The 22,087-nt window shown below is 36.1% G+C and overlaps 1 protein-coding gene across 4 annotated transcripts in view; it reads right to left on the minus strand.

The window, feature by feature from the left end:
• The window catches only part of cpm (carboxypeptidase M), a 51,722-nt gene that overhangs the window by 19,990 nt on the left and 9,645 nt on the right, over window positions 1-22,087 (minus strand). For all 4 annotated transcript variants that reach the window (XM_067392250.1, XM_067392251.1, XM_067392253.1 and 1 more), the window contains exons 3-4: window positions 16,418-16,515; window positions 873-1,042 (exon numbers count right to left, since the gene is read on the minus strand). In XM_067392250.1, the coding sequence (XP_067248351.1) occupies window positions 873-1,042; window positions 16,418-16,515 (268 nt within the window). The remainder of the gene's footprint in view (window positions 1-872; window positions 1,043-16,417; window positions 16,516-22,087) is intronic.

Here is a 22,087-nt window from a genome sequence, read left to right on the forward strand (position 1 = left end):
ATGATTTGTGGGAAACATGCGCTGTATCTCTAAACGTCTCATCTGAGGCATGATTTCATGGGCAGACAGTTACAGACTCTGACAACTTGGAAATAAACTGTCCTGAATTCCTTGCAGCAAAATGAATTCAGCTTTTCAGAGACAAAAATAAATTGTTCAACTGGATGATAAAGGGTCATTTTTTCCCTTCTTTTTTCGATATACTAACCACAATGCAAACTCAGTCCACTTAGATCATTTATTGAAACAATGTATACCCTTATCTATGGACCAATGCCACTAAAAGTGTTGAAGCTGAATGTCACGACGGACCAATCAGCTATGAGCTTCAGACAATGAAAATGCCCACTTTGTTTTAAATGTAGGGCTCAAGACTGCGACTTAATGGTTACATTTTGTGAGTTTTTCCTGCCAGTGGCACCGAATTTTGTTAGAGGTTGCACTGGAGCCACTACTAATTTGCCTAAATGGTAAGTGCTGCCATCTCTGTTGCGTATTAAAAACATCCACTGGCAAAACACGCCAAAAGCGGAACGAAACAGCACTATTCATTTGAACCGCACCAATTATCTTAGTCCAAAAGACAGCTCAGTCGCTTACTGGTGTTGATCACAGTGCGAAGCATTCAAGTTCTCAGAAAAAACAAACCACAAAAGGTATCTGTGATTTAAAGTAGTTTAAAGCCACATGAAACAGCGCTGATATTTTCATACTCATGCAGAAACACTGCGACAATGATCAAGGCTTTTTCAACCACAAATCACCAACATCCACCAGGGATTTACTGTAGTAACGCTAACTATAAGCATGGTATTTATGGCAGAAAAGTGGAATAATCATATCGAATTTTATTATTTATCTCCTTCACTTACCGGCCCACTGCGTATATGCAGTCACGGGCAGATGACTCAAAGCCATCTGGGTTCATGGATGGCAGGATGTGCACACGACTGCTGTTCAACATATGTGTCACCAGCGGATCCGTCATGTAACGGCTGGTCAGGTAATCGATTAACTGAAGCAGTAGCACACGCCCCACAACCTGCACACAGAGAAACACAAATACAGTCAAAAGTAAAACAGCAATATGACAACTAAACTAAAAAGTGTTCACACTGGAAAAAAAAAAACACTTATGTCACGATACAATATTATTGCGAATTTAAATGTATTGCGATATTCTGTGATATACTGCAATTTATTACCTTTTTCCAACTTCAAATTATGTGCCCAAAGGAAAGCTTTGTCAACTTCTGTTTTATCTAAAAATATACATTTATCTGTTCATCTTATTTAAATTTTATTGCTGCAAAATGGGAATGTCAAGCAGACAATCCCACTTTGTATAACAGGCTGCATCCGAAAACCAAGGCAGCTGACATGTTGCCTCGTGGAAGTGGAAAAAAAAGTGGAAACATACATTTACACAGGATTGTGGGATATTAAAGCCAGCAAAGGATACACCTATGCTGCCTTCAAAAATCAATCAGAGGAAGGTATCTTGGGAAACAGGAAGTGAAGCTAACAGTGGATTTGGACGTGCCTTGATGCCAAGATGTTCATTTCTTTCTTTCTCCAGAAGAAAAGAAATGAAGGTTTTTGATGAAAACATTCCAGGATTATTTTCATTATATTGGACTTCAATGGTGTCCAAATGGTTGAAGGTCAAAATGACAGTTTCAGTGCAGCTTCAAAGGGCTTTAAATGATACCAGACAAGGAATAAGAGTCTTATCTAGAGAAACAATCGGTCATTTTCGAAAAAAATACAACTGTATGCTTGATAAACACAAATGATCGCCTTGGACATACTTCTGCTTTCCGTATTCTCCAAAATGCTTATACTGTATGTCCTATGCTTTCCCTATTCTACTTACGGAACGAACGCGGCGCCAGTTTAGTTTTTTTCCGTAAGTTGAATAGGGAAGGCTTAGGACATACGGTGTAAGATTTTTTAAGAATACGGAAAGCGGAAGCACGTGCAAGGAGACAATTTGTATTTATAAAGCATATACAGTTATATTTTTTTCGAAAATGACCGATTGTTTCTCTAGGTAAGACTCTTATTCCTTGTCTGGTATAGTTTAAAGCCCTTTGAAGCTGCACTGAAACTGTCATTTTGACCTTCAATCGTCTGGAGGCCATTGAAGTCCACTATAAGGAGAATAATCCTGGAATGTTTTCATCAAAAAACGTAATTTCTGTTCGACAGAAGAAAGAAAGACATGAACATCTTGGATGACATGGGGGTGAGTAAATGATCAGGGAAATTTTATTCAAAAGCGGACTAATCCTTTAACATTGGTGGACTTGAAAAATGGTGTATTGACGACTTTCCGTGGTTGAAACAATATACTTTCTGATTCTGATGTTCATTTGAAGATTATTTCATGCAATAGAAGAGATGATCGGTTTATGTGCCACTTTGAACTGAGGCGCTATAGCGTTCTGTCACACCCCTATCTCTTACCATGGTTGCTCCTACTTATGGCAAACATCATAACATTGAACATTGACATTGAAGAGATGGCTTTTATCATCGCTTCATAACGTCATGCTCGGTTAGGGCACAGAAGTCGAAATGATCAATTGTAACTGTTGTGGTGAATTGAAATGGACAAACTCTATATTTGTTCATTCAAATGTAATGTCTTCAATTATGAATCCACACAAACTGCATCAGTATGTGTCATAACAGGTCTATGACAAAATATTCAGCAGGAAATGAATTGCTCCATAGTAGGAAAAGGTCACTGAACAGATCGTTCATGGTACATCATTGTGGTTTCTTCTGTACGTCACATGACGCCAGGGGCACTTTGATGTGGTTTGGGGAGAGTTTGCACTGCTATTCACATCTTACAGGAGCAGCTACACCAGAAACTACTCACAGAACCTGATGCCCGAGGAGCTCATATAGTCAACATGCAAGCACTGAGACTACAGATAGTATCGGTCTGGTGTGGATGTCTCTGTACTCTTTCTGAGAAATGACTGCCTCTGTTTGTCCCAAGGACAACCCATTTTCTAGGAAACTATATCCGAACGAGACTCTGAGGTTAAAGTGCACCGTCATTCACATTGTGACACAGTGAGACCTGTGATTATGAAGCACAAGTTCAGACCAGTAGAGTGGTGGGTTAAACTGCCTGCCCCGGAGTGTTAGTCTATGTCTAACAGTGGGTGACGGCGTGTGCGAGTACTGTTATCTGTGACAGCTGAAACAGACCATAGCACACTTCAGCTCATCGCTGTGATAACACACCTTTCCAAGAGGGTATAGCAACAATCTTACTAAGACAAAAACATGCCAATGCATATACAAAAACAAAGCATGCATACTTATGTATATATTTTTAAATTATAGATACAATATTAAACAGGGCTTATTATCCCAGAGAAGCACATTGAAAAATGTGCTGCGAGACCAATTAAAAACTTTAGAGGCACAATGAAAATGTGTAAAATAACATTTTTCCTTAATAAGTGTAAGTGTGTGTGTGTGTGTGAGTGAGAGAGAGAGAGAGAAAGACCCTGGACCACACACATCTGGAGTCTGCAGGTGCAAAAATCACCTTTAAAGTTGTTAAAATGCTCAAAAACTCCTTAGCAATGCATATCCACTATCAAAAATACATTTTTGATATATTTACAAAACATGGAACATGATATTTACTTAATATCCTAATGATCTTTGGCTTAAATGAAAAATCGATAATTGTAATACAATATATTGTTGGCTACTGCTACAAATATACCCATGCGACTTTTGGCTGGTTTTGTGGTCCAGGGTCACACACAGATATATACATATGTATATATAGTGTAACCAAAAAAAAAAATCTATTGCCATAAGTGGTATTCACTGATTGCGAACTGCTCTTAATCCGTGAGCCTGTAGAAGCATTTTCACTTTGAAACATGCAACAAAATACATCTGTTTTTCCACGTCTCTTTGACACATCTTCAATAAGCTAGTGGTATACCAAGTTTTTCGCCTGTTCCTTCAGACAATTTGCATTTTAAGTCCATACAACACACAACCACTGGCTCCATAAGACCACTGATGATGATATATTGAGTCCTCTAGTTCTCCCTGTCCCCATCAGCACTTACTCACTGACTCATCTCAGAACAAACACATCTGCTCCAATGGCGATTATACTGCTCAGAGAAAATAATAAAGCCTGGTTTCACGTCTCATTGACACATCTTAAAAGTGCCTGAACATTTTACATCATGTTTACATTACATTTAGTTGATGTGTCATTAGTTTTCTGTTAAAAAGTTCAGTGATGTGGTTTGGTTTTTGTTTACCATGCAATTTGCATAGTGTTCATCTATTGTGGGTGAAAACAGTGAACTACAACAAGATCCAAGAACTGTGTACTGTTTCTTCTTCAAAAGACCAACACAAACGGCACACCCTCAGACCCTTCAGCGCCTCAGACATGATCACAGGGCCCAACGCCAGGCCTGAAAAACATGATGTTCTTCATACGGCACCCTGATGCTTACATTGAAAACACCACTAGATCAATTCCCAAAACATTTCAGCATGTGTGTGAGGGCACAGACAGATCCCTCACACCTGTGGGTGATGCATTTTAGGCCAAGCTTACACTTGTTGGTGAAATGAAACACCTGTGAGAGAAGAAATGGTAGAAGGGTCCAGTTTAATAATTTAAGGAGGAATTCTCGTCTTAGTGACATACTAAAGTGCTGTGAGTTTATCTGGCTATAGATTCCTATCCTTTTATGTCATGAAATCTTATGTTAATATGAAAAGACAATAGTTTCAGCTCTTTACATTCATTTAAGGGTCATTCTGTGTCGACTCAACCAGGGGCCAGTTGCATAAACTTAGTCACTATATTAAGAACTAGTTTGACCAACTTGCAGATAACCAAGGGGTAATCAATGTTGTTTTTCCAATTCCAATTACACCAATTTACCTTTTTATGTAACAGACTTTAAAAAGTTAGGACCACTCTTCAAGAAAAACATTAGTGTCTTTTAAGTTTTTAACTTTTAAGACTAGTCTAAGTGGTTTATGCAACCGGCCCTAGAGGTCCCTGGCTAAAAATGTTAATTTTGATAATTTCTTTTCTGGTGAAAGAAATAAATCAAGAAGAAAGAAATTTGTAGAGGACAATTTTCACCTGAGATTTGGAGCCAAATTACAGGGGGGTAAAATGACTTCAGAAAGATGGCAGCATCATCATTTTATTTTTACACAGAGACTGGGAGGTCTCTGTGTAAAAGGATTAGTTCACAACAAGCCCAAGCTGTACTCACCCTCAAGTCATCCTAGGTGTATGACTTTTCTTTCTGATGAACACAAACGAAGAAATATTAATAAATATCCTGACACATCCAAGCTTTATAAATGGCAGTGAACAGGGTTCACGAGTATGAGCTGAAGAAAGTGCAGAATAACAGAAGTGAAACGATGCGTTTGTGTAAAAAATATACATCCATATTTAATAAGTTATGAAGTAAAATATCTAGCTTCCACCAAATTGTAAACTGGCATCTGGTCAGTTACACATTTTCCGTAAGTTGAACAGGGAAAGCGTAGGATGTAGCGTAAGCTTTTTAAACTCCAAGAGTTTTACACTTTCTTCATACGTTGAATAGGGAAGGTGTTCTAGCGGAAGCTAGATATTTTACTACATAACTTGTTAAATATGTATTTTTATTTTTTTTTACACAAACGCATCAGAAGGTCTTTATTAACCCCCCGGAGCCACGTGGAGTACACGTTTATGATGAATGGATGCGGTGTAACGATCGGCCAAATAGGTCGATTTTACATGAATTAAAACTGGGGTCAGATTATACTGTGTGAGCTTTTGGAGTGTTTAAAAAGATGAGACAGACAACAGAAATGAATAAATAAAGTGTATTTACAATTTCCACATGGAACTTAAAACAACACAATAAAACTTAGGTCGTTTAAAAGCAGGGAGTCCATTTGCACCATACCCTAAAAGAGTCCTAGTAATGTGCTGAAAGTCCCAATGTGAAAGTGTCCACCGGTGAATATACAAAGTCCACAGAAGTGATAATCCGACAGAAAAGTGATGTGGTTTGCTGGAAAGGTAAGTCCATAAAATTAAACTCCACAGTCCAGCTCACAGGTGATCACATTTGTAATGAGGGGCTGATTGTTTGTCATGCTGCCTCCTTTATACTGGCTTACTTCCTTATTCCTGTCATGTGATCAGTCACATGACAGGCAGACCCAGAGTCATTTAAAGACATACAAACATTAAAATAAGTAAGAGGAATAAAATGGCTAAGACAACATGTAACCCAATTAAAACTCAAATATACATAAAACCATCATGTTACATATATTGAGCAGATAAAACACGTGTCTTATGTGACAGTGTCAAAGCGGATGGAGGCACTTCTTCAGCTCAATCTCGTGAACCCTGTTCACTGCCATTATAAAGCTCGGACGCATCAGGATATTTATTAATATATCTCCGATTGTGTTCATCAGAAAGAAGAAAGTCATATACACCTAGGATGGCTTGAGGGTGAGTAAAGCTTGGGATTATCATCATTTGAAAGTAAACCAATCCTTTAAATCTGTTGACTTTAGCAATCTTCATTGCATTATTTGCCTTTGGTGACATTTCATAAATGGAAAAAGTTTGAAAGTTTGCATGCCTGTTACTCAAGTATTATTAAAGATATCTTAATATCCTTTTAGATTCTTAAACATTTTTTAAACAGTTTTTAAAGCCTTGTATGGTTCATTTCCAGAGATATGGGGATCTCAATGTGGCTCTATGAGTAAAGTGTTAAATTGTATTTAACACATTTTTAGGGGTCAAAAACCAAATGTGGGTCACTTTGCATACAGCCGATTTATTTTTTCTTTTAAAAGAGGAATATCTGAAGAACAAATTATGTTCTGTAACTCAAGAATGAATCCACTGGAGTGGATTACTTAAAAATATTCATTCATGTCATTTAATATTTTGGCTTTCATCACTATTGTTCATAACTATATGTTCATCTTCAAAAAAATATGAACAAAATAAAAAATGAGCCGGGGAAGTTTCTGAAATTTGGTTGATTGACAAGGACTTATAACTCCATTTAAGACAGTGCTTTAGAGGACACTTGCCAAAAATGGACTTTGTTGTGTGTGTTTTTGTGGCTCAAGCACATTAAAATCGAAAAAGAGAACTTTTGCATGCTGTCTGAGAAGCGGCTTTCTGATTCGGGTGTGTGATAAGCTTCACAGACAGAGCACCAGAACCGAATATTTTACATCATATTACATTGGAGTGGTTTAAAAGCAATTGAATGAGTGATTGGCTGATGTAGAGGTTGACCAATGTCACAGTTGTCGATCGGTTATCGGCAATAATACACACCGATAGTTTTTTCTGGTTGTTGCGGGAGTGACTGTCACAGTATGAAAGTGGCCTCTAGAGGCAAAATAAAAACTATTACTGAAGACTTGTGGTGTTTGTTTTGACAAGTGATGCTAACAGAATACATCAGATGCAGATTTAAAAATTATGACAATAAAAAAAAAGTATGTATACAACAGGTGAATTTGATTTCACCAAGCACAACATGTTCTTTGTTGATCTGGAACAACATTCCAATCAACCAATCAGATTTGAGGGACAAGTTTACAGTTTATATCAAGTTTAGGCTTACAATCAGGGTTAGGTGTTATCCACCAATCATTTCTATCTGGTTTTAGGGATACGTTATAGGTAGGGGTAGGGATAGGGGTAGGACTATTTGTTGACTAGATGCTACATTAGTGAAGAACAGCAGTATGCTGGCGACAGGGCTGAGAGGACATTAACAGTAGTACCTCAAGCGATTAGAATAATGTGGGAAAAATACACGCAAATCCAAAACTAATGTTTAAATATCATGATTGTTAAGGTCTATTTGCATTCGTTTATATCCAGTTGGGCAAAGCTAGCCAGCTAAGTTGCATATTTAAAGTTTTGATGTGAGAATGCTTGTTCTTTTGCTAAGCACCCTCAAACAAAAGCTACAGCATCATCGGTTGATAATGTAATAGGTACAGATTTGACAGATTAAAACAGATTTGACAAACGCACAAGTGCATATGTGTGTTTCTGCTCTAGACTAGAGAGCATCAAAGGTTTCTATTTACAACCTGTTTTTGCATTTATGTTCAGTGCTACATGCTCTTGATTCCTCTGACTCATAACAAATCAAGTGTAGACACGATATAAATAAGAGATTCATTATGCAGTGTAGACAGCTTCATTGATTATAATGGAACTTTGAGAGATGAACAGATGAGTGACAGTTTTTAGTGACTATAAAAGGAGTGCTCTTTCTGGGCTATATTATATACATTCAGAATTTGAATAAAGTTTTGTTTTTCATACTGCTTAGAGGAGCAACGCCCACATACATGCTGCAAAGTTTCGGAAGTGACATTCACATATGAATGCACGATTCACTTTCGAAATTGTAATGATTGACCAACTAACCATAGAAATGGATGCAACAAAAATGTCAAAACAGATTTGAAATGCATTAAGATTTGACTGCATCAAGCAATGTAAATGCAGACTAATAATTAAATAATTATTATTTATTATTGCAGATGAATTAAAAAAAAAAAATATATATATATATATATAAAAATTGATTTTTTTTTTATCAGTTTTCATTTTAATAACTATTGGTTAATTAATCAGTTATCATCAGGTACTGCCCAACTTGGTTATCTGTAAAAATTCATTATCAGCCAACCTCTAATTGGCTGATCATCAAAAACCTATGCAGACATGATTATCAACCAATGCCATTTTCAAAACCGAAAAATATAGCATGAGTAATCTCTATAACATATCACTTGAAATTAAAAGAAGACTCAAAACAGAAAAGTGAACACTTTTGTTTTAAATTCTATCTCTATTTTTTAATTAAATTAACCTTTAAGATTTTTTTTTCTGTACAGTAGTTGATATTTCCACTCTCAATATATTTAAACCAAAATTAACTGTTATTGGTCCCTTACATGTTGGACAGATGGTATTTTCACGTCTAAGTAGGCAGTTCTTAACCAGACTTGAACTAGACTTCATGTTTAATACTGCTGGTCAAAAATCTGGCTTTGTAAAAAACAAAAAAACAAAAAAACAAAAAAAAAAACTTAACTTCAGTGAGAAGGCTACAGTATGAAAACCTTTTTTTTTTTCAAATTGAATGAAATAACTAAACCAGAGGAGAATATTTATAGATCTATTTCTGATTACTGAGACACACGGGCTGCTTGTTTAAGTTGGCACGTAGACAACAAGAGAATTGTCCTAGATAAACACAGATACACATTATACCCACAGCTTAACATTTTGTCAAGACCACCCAAACTCTAGCTCGTCATAACTCCCTTAACATTTTTTACAATCCTTTTTATCATGCTACTGTTTGAAGGTACATTTTTGAGGGTCAAATCGAGAGTGAGAGAGAGATAGAGAAAGCAGGGGGAAAAGGGAGCTACTGTTGAAAACCTCTGGTAGGACTAAGATCAGTCTGTATATTCACAATCGTGCTTTCATGCAGCGCAGCTTGTGCAGGCTGTGAGTCCGGTCTGGCTGGAGCAGCGTGCAGCAGAATAATTTAAGATAGAAGTAAAACCAGAGCTGGAAAAAGACAAGTCAAACACAATGAACGGAGGCCGAAGGTCATCAGACCCTGTGTTACACATTCACTGGACTTCAGCCTTCCACAAATTCCTCTCACTGTTGGTTACTTAATGTCATCATGATTTTACATGATTATATACAAAATGATACTCCGAATAAGCATTGTGCACTAATGGCAAGCATCACTACTGTTGCTCCTTTACTTGGTATTCAATTCTGGCATGTCTATTTATGTTACAGACATGAATGCTCCTCAAATGGTGCAGCTTTTTGAGAAGAGGCATGCTATTATTTTTCAAATGTATTTATGGTTTTCATTTGGATGATAAAACGGGTGAAAAATCCAATAGACTTTAAAAAGTAACCTGTCAAACTTGGGCTGTATCTGAAATCGCCTCCAAAACCTTCACTCACTATTCTCTAAATTAGTCTACAAATATAGTGTGCTTTAAGTTGTGAATGAAATCCAGTGATCAAATTTGGACACCGGGCACCTTTATATGCACACCACTACTCTCTAATAACTTTGAAAAAAATAGTTTAAAGGGGACCTATAATACCCCTTTTACAAGATGTAATAAGTCTCTGATGTCCTCAGAATGTGTCTGTGAAGTTTCAGCTCAAAATACCCCACAGATCATGTCAAATCTGCCCCTATTTGAGTGTGAGCAAAAAAAAAAGAAAGTTTTTGTGTATGTACTTTTAAATGCAAATGAGCTGCTGCTCCCGAGCCGCTTTCCAAAAGAGGGCAGAGCTTTAACAGGTCACACTTAATTTACTCAACAACAACAAAACTGGAGAATCTCACGCAGCCAATATGACGATTGTCAGTAACTGTGCATAAACAACCTTACATTACATCAGCCTTACATTGTTCAAACCAGAGTCGAACACTGATGGAGAGACTCAGGAAGAAGTTACAACTTTTAGAATGCAAATGGACGTTTCTGAACGGTTAGTGGACAAATTTATGTAGTTGCTGTGGAGTTGATTCAACTCATCGACTAGCATGTGCCGTCATGTTAATCTTTTGTGCAAATCCAGCGTTGAATTGACCCTCGTTTGTGAAGCATAAAATGACAGCGTAAAATGACGGCATGGTAACAACACTCAACTACAACAACTCTTCCTCTTCTCCAAACCAGCCCAACATGGCCTCACCTCCTTTGTTGCATGTTCTCGGGGGCAGGGTTTATGTAAATTTTAGTGTTAGTGATGTCACTAATCTGGGAAGAAACTTGTTGTAGTCCCTACCAGCCGTTTGCTGTAGTTCTTAAACAGAATTCTGTAAAAGAAAATATCTCCCTTTGCATTGAACTTTGAGCATTATAACTTTGCAGACGTTGTTTATGCTCAAATAGCAACATTACACACTAACTACAGTTAAAAAAGTGAAATCATAATCACCCACCCCTTTAAATAACCTGTTTTACTGGTTTACATGCAAATCAATAACACAACAAACCAAGAAAAATGCTTTTACAAGACTTTAAACATCAGGTTATTTCCCAGTGGTATTTCCAAATATCGATCTGTGTATTCTTAAGCCGTTTATGACCTTACGCCGATAAAGGAAAACAGTTTAAAACATTTACATAACATGCATAAGCAATCAACTAGCACACTCTAGAACCAGGCCCGGTACCACGAGGGGGCAAAAGGGGGCATTGCCCCCTCAGATCAGATATGTACCCCCTGATATGTGCACCCCCGAAACATGATTGATTTTAACCCTTTAACATGTGCGTTCAGTGCGTCACCGCTAAATTCAAACCTGCTTTCGTGCTGCTGGCGCTGAGCCAGAGATGGACGCGCTCAGTGGTTTTCATATTTCACAACTATTCAGTGTTTTCAACCACATAATGTTTATTTGAGGTTTCAAACAATTAAATAGACATTTAAATGAAGTACTAGGCTATATATAAAAAAAGACTTTTATAGTTTATTAACACTGATGTAGAAGCAGCAATTATCCTTTCCAATATAATTTGACAAAGTTTTTCATTCATATCAGAAACATTGCGTATGAAACAATATAGTTTGCTCTCTTCTCCCAGTCCACCAGCCACTTATATTTATGTATTTCGGGAAAAATGTACTAAGACAGTGATATTAACAAACCAAATTCAGTAAACATCACACTAATTAAGTATACTATGTACAGAAAAGCAGTTGAGAAAAGCAGTAAAACGTTTTCCTCACATACAAAACCCGTTCTAAAAACATTTAACGTTGCTTAATGTAGCCTGTAAGTGATATTAAAAGATTAAATTCTGCACAAACCAATTTTTCTGTATAGTGTGCTTTATTAGTATAGTGTTTCTAAGTTTGGTCTTTTAATGGCACTGTCTTAGTACATTAATCCATTCATTTTCTTTATGGCAGGAAAATGCTTAACGTGTAATTAAACGTGCTGCGTTCATATTCTGGGCTCATCTGCTTTTCTGTACGTAGTATGCTTTGTTAGTATGGTGTTTACTGGTTTGTTAATAACACTGTCTTAGTAAGCTTTTTCACGTTAAGCGCTTTAGAATGTCCAGTCGGGGGGGAATTTAAAATAATGCTCTAAAATAACTGTCGCCTTAAAAGAAAACTCACACTGGGGGCTCATCGATAATATAACCCCTCCGCTTGGCCCCCTCCAGAATTATGAACCAGCAAAGCCAAACAAGAAAAAAACAAAAACACATTGCTAGTGTGCAGCCACCTAGCAGCCAATCATGAAACATGAGCAGAACAAATTCATCCAGATCGTTTGTAAAACCATTTGCCTTTAACGCATTTTAAAAGCATCCAATGAATGCATAAAGAAACATTTCCCAATAAACACAGAAACTAATGAATCTAAAACCTTGATGTTGCTAAAGCATCAATTGAACTTCATGAACAAACTTGTTGCAATAAATTAAACACAGATGATTCAGACATAACAATTCTGTTTGTTTTATAAATGATGCCCAAAGTAATGCAATTATTTACTTTTATTCTGAGTAATGCATTAATGTAATGCATAATTCTCCTCTTTCATCCCTCAGTAATCCATACTAGCTCTGTCTTTGTTTACAGTCTGCATGCTCTCTTTAGCTAGACGTTTAAAAGAGACTGTTTGCCTTTCAGGTTTACACAAAAGGATCATGTTCTGTCTTATGGGCTCATTAAGAGACTCAGACCATCATATGAGCACTTTAGTGGTGTATTAAAGGTCTGGCACTCGTGGATGCTGATGGGTAATGCTTATGTGACTAATTTGAGTAATGTTTACATGTTTACAGTTTTTTTGAAATGCAACTCCCACCCTGGATGTTCAAACAGCTTCCTTGCATTTGCGTGATCTGAACAGTGGCCCTCTTCAAACACCAGACAGGAAGCGGTCTCATTAGATGACACCTTTGTGCTGCAGCTGCTGTCAGATAAGTAAAGCTTTGACTAGCTAAATTTAAAAAGGTCACTGGAGAAATGTACAGTAGCTACTGATATACATGAAATCTTTTGAAGGTGAATTGTGTTATTTTGATATTACAAAAAATAACTGATAAAACTACAAAATGACAGAATACTGCAATGAGCACTTACTACCAAGTTGCCAGGGTGTGTTTATCTGGTTTAAGTTTTAAGTTGTTTTTTTAATGTGTTGCTATTAGAGCTGCACAATTAATCGTTAAATGAATGCGATCTTGATTTAAACACACATGCGATCTCATTCCTAAATTACAACAATTCTCCTGTGTCTATTAAAATGAAATATTAAAATCTGAGTTGGCGCTGCCGCTTCACAAACAGCTATTTCAACCACACTGTATAGTTACTTCTCTTACAAATATTCAAATTATCACATAAGCACTGGGATAAAAGTTTATAATTCAGATATAAACAGTGATGCCTACAGAGAATCAATTTTTGAAAATAACTTCAAATAACAATAGCATCAAATAGCTTCAAATAACAATTTTATCGATTACATCGTTACACCACCAGGTGGCAACAAGTGACGGTTAATAAATATATATTTGTATACTTTGACTATTTAATTTTACTTAATATTAGTTTATTTATCCACTAGGGGTGTGACGAGATCTTGTGCCACGAGATCTCACGAGATTGAAATGTGACGAGATTTCTCGTCGAAGTGAAAAGCTGTCTACTGCATTTACATTATGCCTCCACTGTCGTTTTGCTTTTTATAGAATTAAAAAACATTTAATTTAGCTGGATAAAGGTCGCCGCCGCTCCCTATTCACAGAGTACACGCGACCGCGAAAGCGAGCGTAAACAAAAGCTCGTATTCAAATGCGATTTAAATACCCCGCATTTTGAAAGCTGCTTCCTGATGCATGCAGATATATCCCAATATGAAAGCTATCTCTGTGTACTTGTAACCATCTCTCAGCTCTGTATCATGATTGAAGAAAAAAAAAAAAAAAAAAAAAAAGGTCTCTATTTGCACTTTTTTAATATTGTGAGAAGACTTTGATTATGGTTGCACAGTTGCACGTATTGTTTGCACTTAATAAGACCAAGATAAAACTGTCCATTTTTATGGTAACACTTTAAAATAAGGTTAACTAACATTAGTTAACTACTTTAGTTATAAACTAAGAACAATACTTCTTCAGCATTTATTCATCTTAATGTTAAATGCATTTGTTAACATTAGTTAATGCACTGTGAACGATGACGATTTTTATTAACTAACATTAACAAAGATTAATAAATAATGTAGCAAACATATTGCTCATTGTTAGTTCGTGTTAGTTAATACATTAATGTTAACAAATGAACCTTATTGTAAAGGGTTACCATTTTTTATATTCTATATTTTTATTTCTGTGATCAGTTTGTGGAAAGGAGTTCAGTTAGGAGGTCAAACGTTGTAGAAGCTCATAAATCATGTACAGTAAGGCCTGAAGAAACTCATATTAAATCATACAGGAGAGAAGCCAGTCAGTTGAGTTTGTGGCAAAACCTTTTACAGTGCTTATTGTCTTTTACGTATGATAATTCATACTCAGAAAGTAGAACTAAAATGACATTTATTGCAAGATGATTAGTTAAAATATTTGAAATGCACCTGCAGACTATTTTTTAGTCATGTATTTCGTCATTGAGGATTTCTCGTCTCATCTTGTGAGCTACCCGTCTCGTCACACCCATTATCCACTATATTGACAAGACATGTTTGAAGGATATTGGTTTACTTCAGCTCAACTGGGACTTGAGAGTTTGTAGATGTTTAAGAGGCTGTTGTGTTGACCTTGCTTTACTGTAATATTGAAGTGTTCAGTTTTATTTTGATTTCAGAAAATAAACATGAATTCTCATCTTACAAATCAATTGTTTCTTATTTTCACAGGCATGTCTCTCAGGTGTTCAGAACTAGTGAATCTTTGAGCCTATATTCAGCATGAGTAAAATACGCAAGTACTGTTAAAATCAGATATTCTAAGACTTTTACTCAAGTTTTCACTGTAAGGTATCTGTACTTTTATGGTTTTCAGGTACTCTTTACACCTCTGGAGCTTGTGGTCTCATGTCAGACAACATTTCTAACTGAAATGCACTGCAGGTCAGGCACAGATCGGTCCGAGTAGTGCTGCATAAAGTCAAACACACATCTAGCTACATCAATGATTGTTTCCTCAAACTGTCCTACCAGCCTATTAGTCCTGCAACCAGTCAGCTGTTGGTCAGAAAATCTGATAGTTCTCCCCCAAACTCACACCATTAATTTAACGCAGATTTAACCTTAAAATTGCTTGAGTTGAACAACTGTAAAACTAAAAGAGACATAATGAGGATTTGGGGAGAAAATGAGTGATTCTTACTGCATTCCAGTGAATTATTTATGGGATATGTTCATTAAATCAGGAGAGTAGACCACAATAGTTTAGTATCGGTTGACTTGTCCATATTCACAGTGGAAAAGAAAAATAAACTAATCTGGAAGAACACAGCAGACTGAAACGAGATAGTCAAAGATATTCTCGTGATACCAATGTCACATTAAAATTTGAAGATTTACATTATTTTTCTTATAGATAAAAACAGAGCATGATGGAAAATGTATGCTTGTTCAGTAAAACTGATGAACGATTAACTGAACTGCAACCTTATTTGAAATTATTTGTTTCAGTCATTTAGAGTTGAAGTTCCCCAAACCAGAAGTGCCACCCATAATTTAAAATGCAGTAGAGTCATTCGGAAAAAGTGAATAGTCGTCCCTGCAAATTAAAATGAGATAGAGTCAAGTTTTTTTTTTTTTTTTTGGTTTAGTCTTCTCACAAAGACAGGAAATACTGAATTCACAATAGTTCTGAGTGGGCTTGGGGGAGGAGCACACTGGTGAAAAGATCCCCCTCCACAGCCCACCTTGGAATATTTTTTTTTTTTGGTGAGGGTCACAGTCCACTGCTCCTCACTGGCGTCCCGGACGGTTTCTCGGACTGTAATGCTTTTGTGCACAGACCGCTTTTCCCACACACCCCTTACCAAATACGCCCCTTCAGACCAGCGCTGGCCCCTTCTCGCCCAAACAAGAAAAAAGAAAAAAGAAAAAACCCTAAACAAACGCAGAGCTGGATCTATTTAAAGAAGCCTCCAATTCCCAATTTAGCCTCATCTAAAGAAAACAGACATGCAAGACTGGGTTCTTTAGAAGCAGTTCAGTAATATTGAAGAGCTTACTATGCAAGACCTGGTGAAAATATAACCGTGCTCTACAATAATAACCAAGGAACACAGCTGCATTACCTCGTTTCCGTGCATGTTACCAACGTATTTGAATTCCGGGATGCCCGTTCTGTGTTCTCTGGGATGTTGACCCAGTATTAAGACCCAAAGTTCTCTTCCTAGAAAGACAAAATGTAAATGTTAATCGACTGCAAACAAATGTTTCAATTAGTGAATCAGTGCATTTGCAACTGAATTAAGTGCTGTGGATCTTGTGCCGGTCACATGATTAATGTCTCACTGCTTTCTGAGTTAACCAGATACTCAAATAATGTTTTTGCACAGTTTGGGAAGGCACCTGGCAACCCAATCCCGTGTAATCTCGCGTCTAGCTCTCATTTGTCTGTCTAGGTCTCTGTCTCTTAGAGGACTACTGAATATGGAGATCTCACATTTACTGAGCAAGTTAAAGCATGCTTGCTTCAGAACAAACTAAAAAAAAAAAAAAAAATCTTGAAAATGAGCCTGAAAACAGAAAAAAATGATTACAGTTTAATATAACATTCTATTTTAATATATCTAGCTAGGAGGATCTAGCTAGCCTCTGTTTTGTTTGACAACACTTCGAACGTCAACAGGAAGTTGCTCCACCCAGAATCACTTAGAGCACCTTTAAAATGAAATGTAATTCTGTGATGGCAAAGCTGAACTTGCATCCTACAATTGAGATGTAAGATGTAAGATGTAAGTAGCTAGACATTTAAAATTTGACAACTGTTTTAGCCTATAGTGTGTGGTTAAGACAGTCACTTAAAATATAAAATATAAATATACACTACCGTTCAAAAGTTTGGGATCGGTAAGATTTTTAATGTTTTTAAAAGAAGTTTCGTCTGCTCACTAAGGCTGCATTTATTTATTTAAAATTACAGTAAAATCAGTAATATTGTGAAATATTATTACAATTTAAAATAACTGTTTTATATTTGAATATATTTGACAAATTAATTTATTCCTGTGATGCAAAGCTGAATTTTCAGCATCATTACTCCAGTCTTCAGTGTCACATGATCCTTCAGAAATCATTCTAATATGCTGATTTGCTGCTCAAGAAACATTTATTGTGTATAGAATATTTGTGTACAATATTTTTTTTTCAGGATTTTTTGATGAATTGAAAGTTCAAAAGAACAGAGTTTATTTGAAATATAATCTGTTGTTACATTTTAAATGTCTTTACTGTCTTTTGATTTTAATGCATCCTTGCTGAAAAAAAATTAATTTCTTTAAATTCTTCTAAAAAAAAATAAAAATAAAAATTCTTACTGACCCCAAACTTTTGAACGGTAAGCTTACGTAAGCTTTGTATTTCAGATAAATGCTGTTCTTTTGAACTTTCTATTCATCAAGGAATCCTGAAAAAAAAAGTATACAACTGTTTTTAACATTTATAATAATAATAATACATGTTTTTTGAGCTGCAGATCAGCATATTAGAATGATTTCTGAAGGATTATGTGACACTGAAGACTGGAGTAATGATGCTGAAAATTCAGCTTTTCCAACACAAGAATAAATTACATTTTATATTATATTCCAATAGAAAACAGTTATTTTAAATTGTAATAATATTTCACAATATTACTGTTTTTACTGTATTTTTAATTAAATAAATGCAATCTTGGTGAGCAGACAAAACTTCTTTTAAAATTATAAAAATATTAAAAATCTGTGTGTGTGTGTGTGTGTGTGTGTGTGTATAATATATATATATATATATATATATATATATATATATATATATATATATATATATATATATATATATATATATATATATATATATATTTATTATTTTTTTTATTTTTTATTTTGGACTCAAAAAAAAACAAAAAAACTGCTGCACCCTTTGCGTATTGATACAGTTTGTCTATTGCTGGTCTGTGCTTAAAATCTGAATGGATACTTCAACTGAGAGAATATTCTGTTTATTTTCTGTATTTATTGTAACTATTCAAATTTTACCATTTCAAATGCTGCATTTGACGCCGTGTTTACTTTTCTTCACTGACAAATACAAAAATGTAAAAGACTTTAAAGCTATTACTATCCAAATTTTGTCCTCCAGACATCTTAAACTGCATAAATGGATCCACACCACCCTACAACTTTTTGTGTGTGGAACTTCCACAGCAGTCAGTAGGTCTACCTGGGAGAATGCTTTCAATTGTGCACCTTTTTACAGAGAAATGCAGATCATGGGGGCCATCCGAGACATCCCCAGGCACCAAAGGTAGGGGTACTATTGTGGCCTAACTAATCTGTGGTGCGTGTGGTCCATGTAAAGCTCTCTAAGGTGTGGACCTTGAGATACTTGAAGCCTTTCACTCGCACTATAGGGGCCTCTCTCGAAGTCCACAATAGTTTCGTTAGTCTTGTTGACACTTTGTTAGAAAAGGTGTCAGGTTCTGGTAAAGGCACCTGTTATTCACCACCAAAATGGCAGTAAATGTAGAATAACTCTAATAAATAATAATAATAATGCTGGAATAGAATGCATTCGTCAAATGCATAGTTTATGCAGTCTCATGACACTGTCAAAGAAATTTACTTTTAAGTCTAATTGTGCCAAAATCTGTGATAGGTCAAACTCTTTGAAAGCAGACTTCTTACAGTACGACAGAGCATCGCAACCTTGTACATGCTCGTACGTGCATGCTAATATTTATATACCATCAATAGAGAGCTTGTTCTGGCATTGTCAGCACTGATTTAATGACATTTTGACAGTGAGTCCTGTTCACACACAACCTCAAAACAGCGTTAAACATAACATATACAGCCAAGTCTCAATGTCATCGAAAAAGTCAGTGGTCTTCTGGTCCAATATGCTCCAATATACTGTAATAAAATCAGTTCTGCTATTAACACAGCTGGACTTTTCTTCCCAAAGCAACAAAAGAGTAGGAGTTATCTTGAATGTGTTTTTTGTGAGATTTAAATTTGACTCCTTACAATCACCATGTGATGAAATTTCACCCCATTTATTTTGTAAATGCAAGTTATAGCCTATCTTATTGTGAACAATTTAGCCATGATGTGTTTCATTTTTTTAAAACTGTTTTGACCACATAATGTTTAATGAAATTAAACCTTCCGGTGGACCTTCCGGTGAATATGACAGGACTTCAATCATTTAATCTGCTTTAACCTCACCCCTGTCATCTGTCAAGGTTAAAGACTATGTATTAGATGGTCCACAATCTCCATTTACAGAGAGATCATTAGTGTTGTGCTTCAGTGCAAAATCAGTTGCTTTTTTATTATTATGGTTTATAAATATCTCTATTTTTATCATCATCATCAAAGTTTATTATTTGCATGTATTTTAAAACCCTGCTAACTTTTAAACTTTCTGTTCAAACTTCAGTTTTCTGCGTGCACATGCCTTATATGCATTAGTTCCCTTTTGGGAATGACTGTACTGCTCAGTAACAAACCAACCAAGTCTTACATAACCAACAAAGAATCATGATGAGATATATTTTTGCCATAAAGGCCACCTCTAGAACCAAGTACATTTTTTACTTTTTCGAGAATCTGTTATACTCGGATGTAGTTACGATAAGAAAACATTTGTCACTACATCCATTTCATTTCATTCCGACTTCAACAGAGGTTACAAAGTCTCAACCGCACTATTACACAAATCATAAGAGCCACTACATGCCACTTCCTCCAATGACAAAGTTTGTTTTTTCATTTCCTACCAAAACTGAAATCCAATTACTGCTGTTTATCAAACAAGACAAAATGATGTTCAGAATTATGAATGCTTAAAGGATTTCTGTAGTGTAATCTTGATTAAGCCAACGATGTTGGCAAATGACAACTGCCATTTGTCTGGGTTGATAATCACCCTACAAGCGTTTTAGCTAATTAGGCCCAACTAATCAAGCATATGAAACATAATATTACATCAGAGATAATCATAGTCTGCCTCCACCCCTCATTCTTACCCTGGTGGGCAACTGTAACACTGATTATGCCGAGACAGGGCAGTCAACAAACAAGGACGGTCTTCCAGGCTAAGCAGCTGGTGTCCTAGATTACCTCTAGTCAGCTCGGGTTTCTTATTTCCTGGCCTTAAATAGGCAACACAGTGGGATTAGGACAAGGGGTTAGCTTGACAAGGCAAGTGCGCACAATGGCTACACCATCTCTTTGAGGTCTGAAGTGATTGAAGAAATGGGCTTTACAATCAGCCAGTAACAAGGGCTCCCAAGAGATGAAGGAGATGGGAACAACTTCATTAAGGGTTGCTTTCTTGAAGTGCGACTCCATCAGCTAAATGAAATTGTATGGTACCGCGGTGTCCTTGGATTAGCTTTGGGCACTACCTGCATTAGTAGAAAGAGATCTTTAACGGGGGAAGCAGAGGTTTACTTGAGGTTTTAATCAACTAAAGTGGGCCCAAGGGTCAGCCTTGGGGCACTCCGCTTGTCTAGAGATGAAGTAAACGAGATTTGGTCTGAAGCATACGGAGGACCACCCTTACAGAAACAGAGGTTGAGAGAATGTGTACAGCGTGATATTAGCATCTAAATCAGATGGAGAATACAGAGAGAGAAAGGAGAGAGGGAGAGAGAGTTGGCAGCGGATGTGTTCTACTCAATGATGGTTTTGTGCTAAGTCAAAAGAGCAACCTGATCCACGAACCGAATTAACTTAAAATGTCACGGACTAGCAGCACCTTCACCAAAGATAAGCCAATGTCTCCATCACTCTGTAATCCTAAAAAGCATAGCCGTGAGCTAGGCGGTCACAGTAACTCAAAAAAAATTACGTTTTTAAAAGGAAAAACAGGGTATGAATGGCAGGAAGTGGTTCTATCACTCAGTTTGGTCTTAACCCTTAATCAACATCAAACTTTTAAATTCTCATTTATAATAAAAACTGGCCATTATCATTAAACAAACAAAAACAAACATTGCTATTCCTTTCAAACTGACAACATTTTGTTTAATATTGGCTTGACTGACTGGGAGATTTTCATGGAATGAAAATATGAATTGTCATTAAAATGCATTAAGAATAAATAATTTTAAAATATATAAATATATTACAATTATATACACATTATCGTTCAAAAGTTTGGGGCCAGTAAGATTAATACTTTTGTTCTGCAAGGACAAATTTAATACACCAAAAGTGATAGTAATGACTTTTACATTTTTTTTACAAAAAGATATCAATTTCAAACAAATGCTAGATTGATAACAAGAAATGTTTTGAATTTTCTTTTTCTTTTTTACTTTAGCCTAATATTTTTATTACTAGGCTAATATTCTAAAAGTGGTAAAGCTGTATGCTTTAAACAGGGCAAGATCTCTGGTTGGGAATCACTGTCATACAGGACCAGGATGAGCAACACTAAAATAAGAAAAAGCCTTAACATTAAGCATGAAATCTTAATGAAACAGTTTGTAAAAACTACTGTCTTGTCTGTCACCCATATGCAAATCAAAGGTCAGCTTTATTTGTTATACCAATCTCTCAGCACAGGAGCTGCATTGTGCTTCTGTGCGGGCAGTATTTACCGGCTCTGTTTAACACTGTCAGATTGACCGTCTGTGGAAAAACAGCAAATCTTTAGCTGCTCTGATTTCCCTTTCAAATAACAAATGGGATGAGCAAACTATCCTTTCAAACATCCCCAGACAATACAGCCTGCTTCAAAACATTCTTTCA

The sequence above is a fragment of the Chanodichthys erythropterus genome, chromosome 8 (genome assembly GCF_024489055.1).
Source record: "Chanodichthys erythropterus isolate Z2021 chromosome 8, ASM2448905v1, whole genome shotgun sequence".
Taxonomy (NCBI): Eukaryota; Metazoa; Chordata; class Actinopteri; order Cypriniformes; family Xenocyprididae; genus Chanodichthys; species Chanodichthys erythropterus.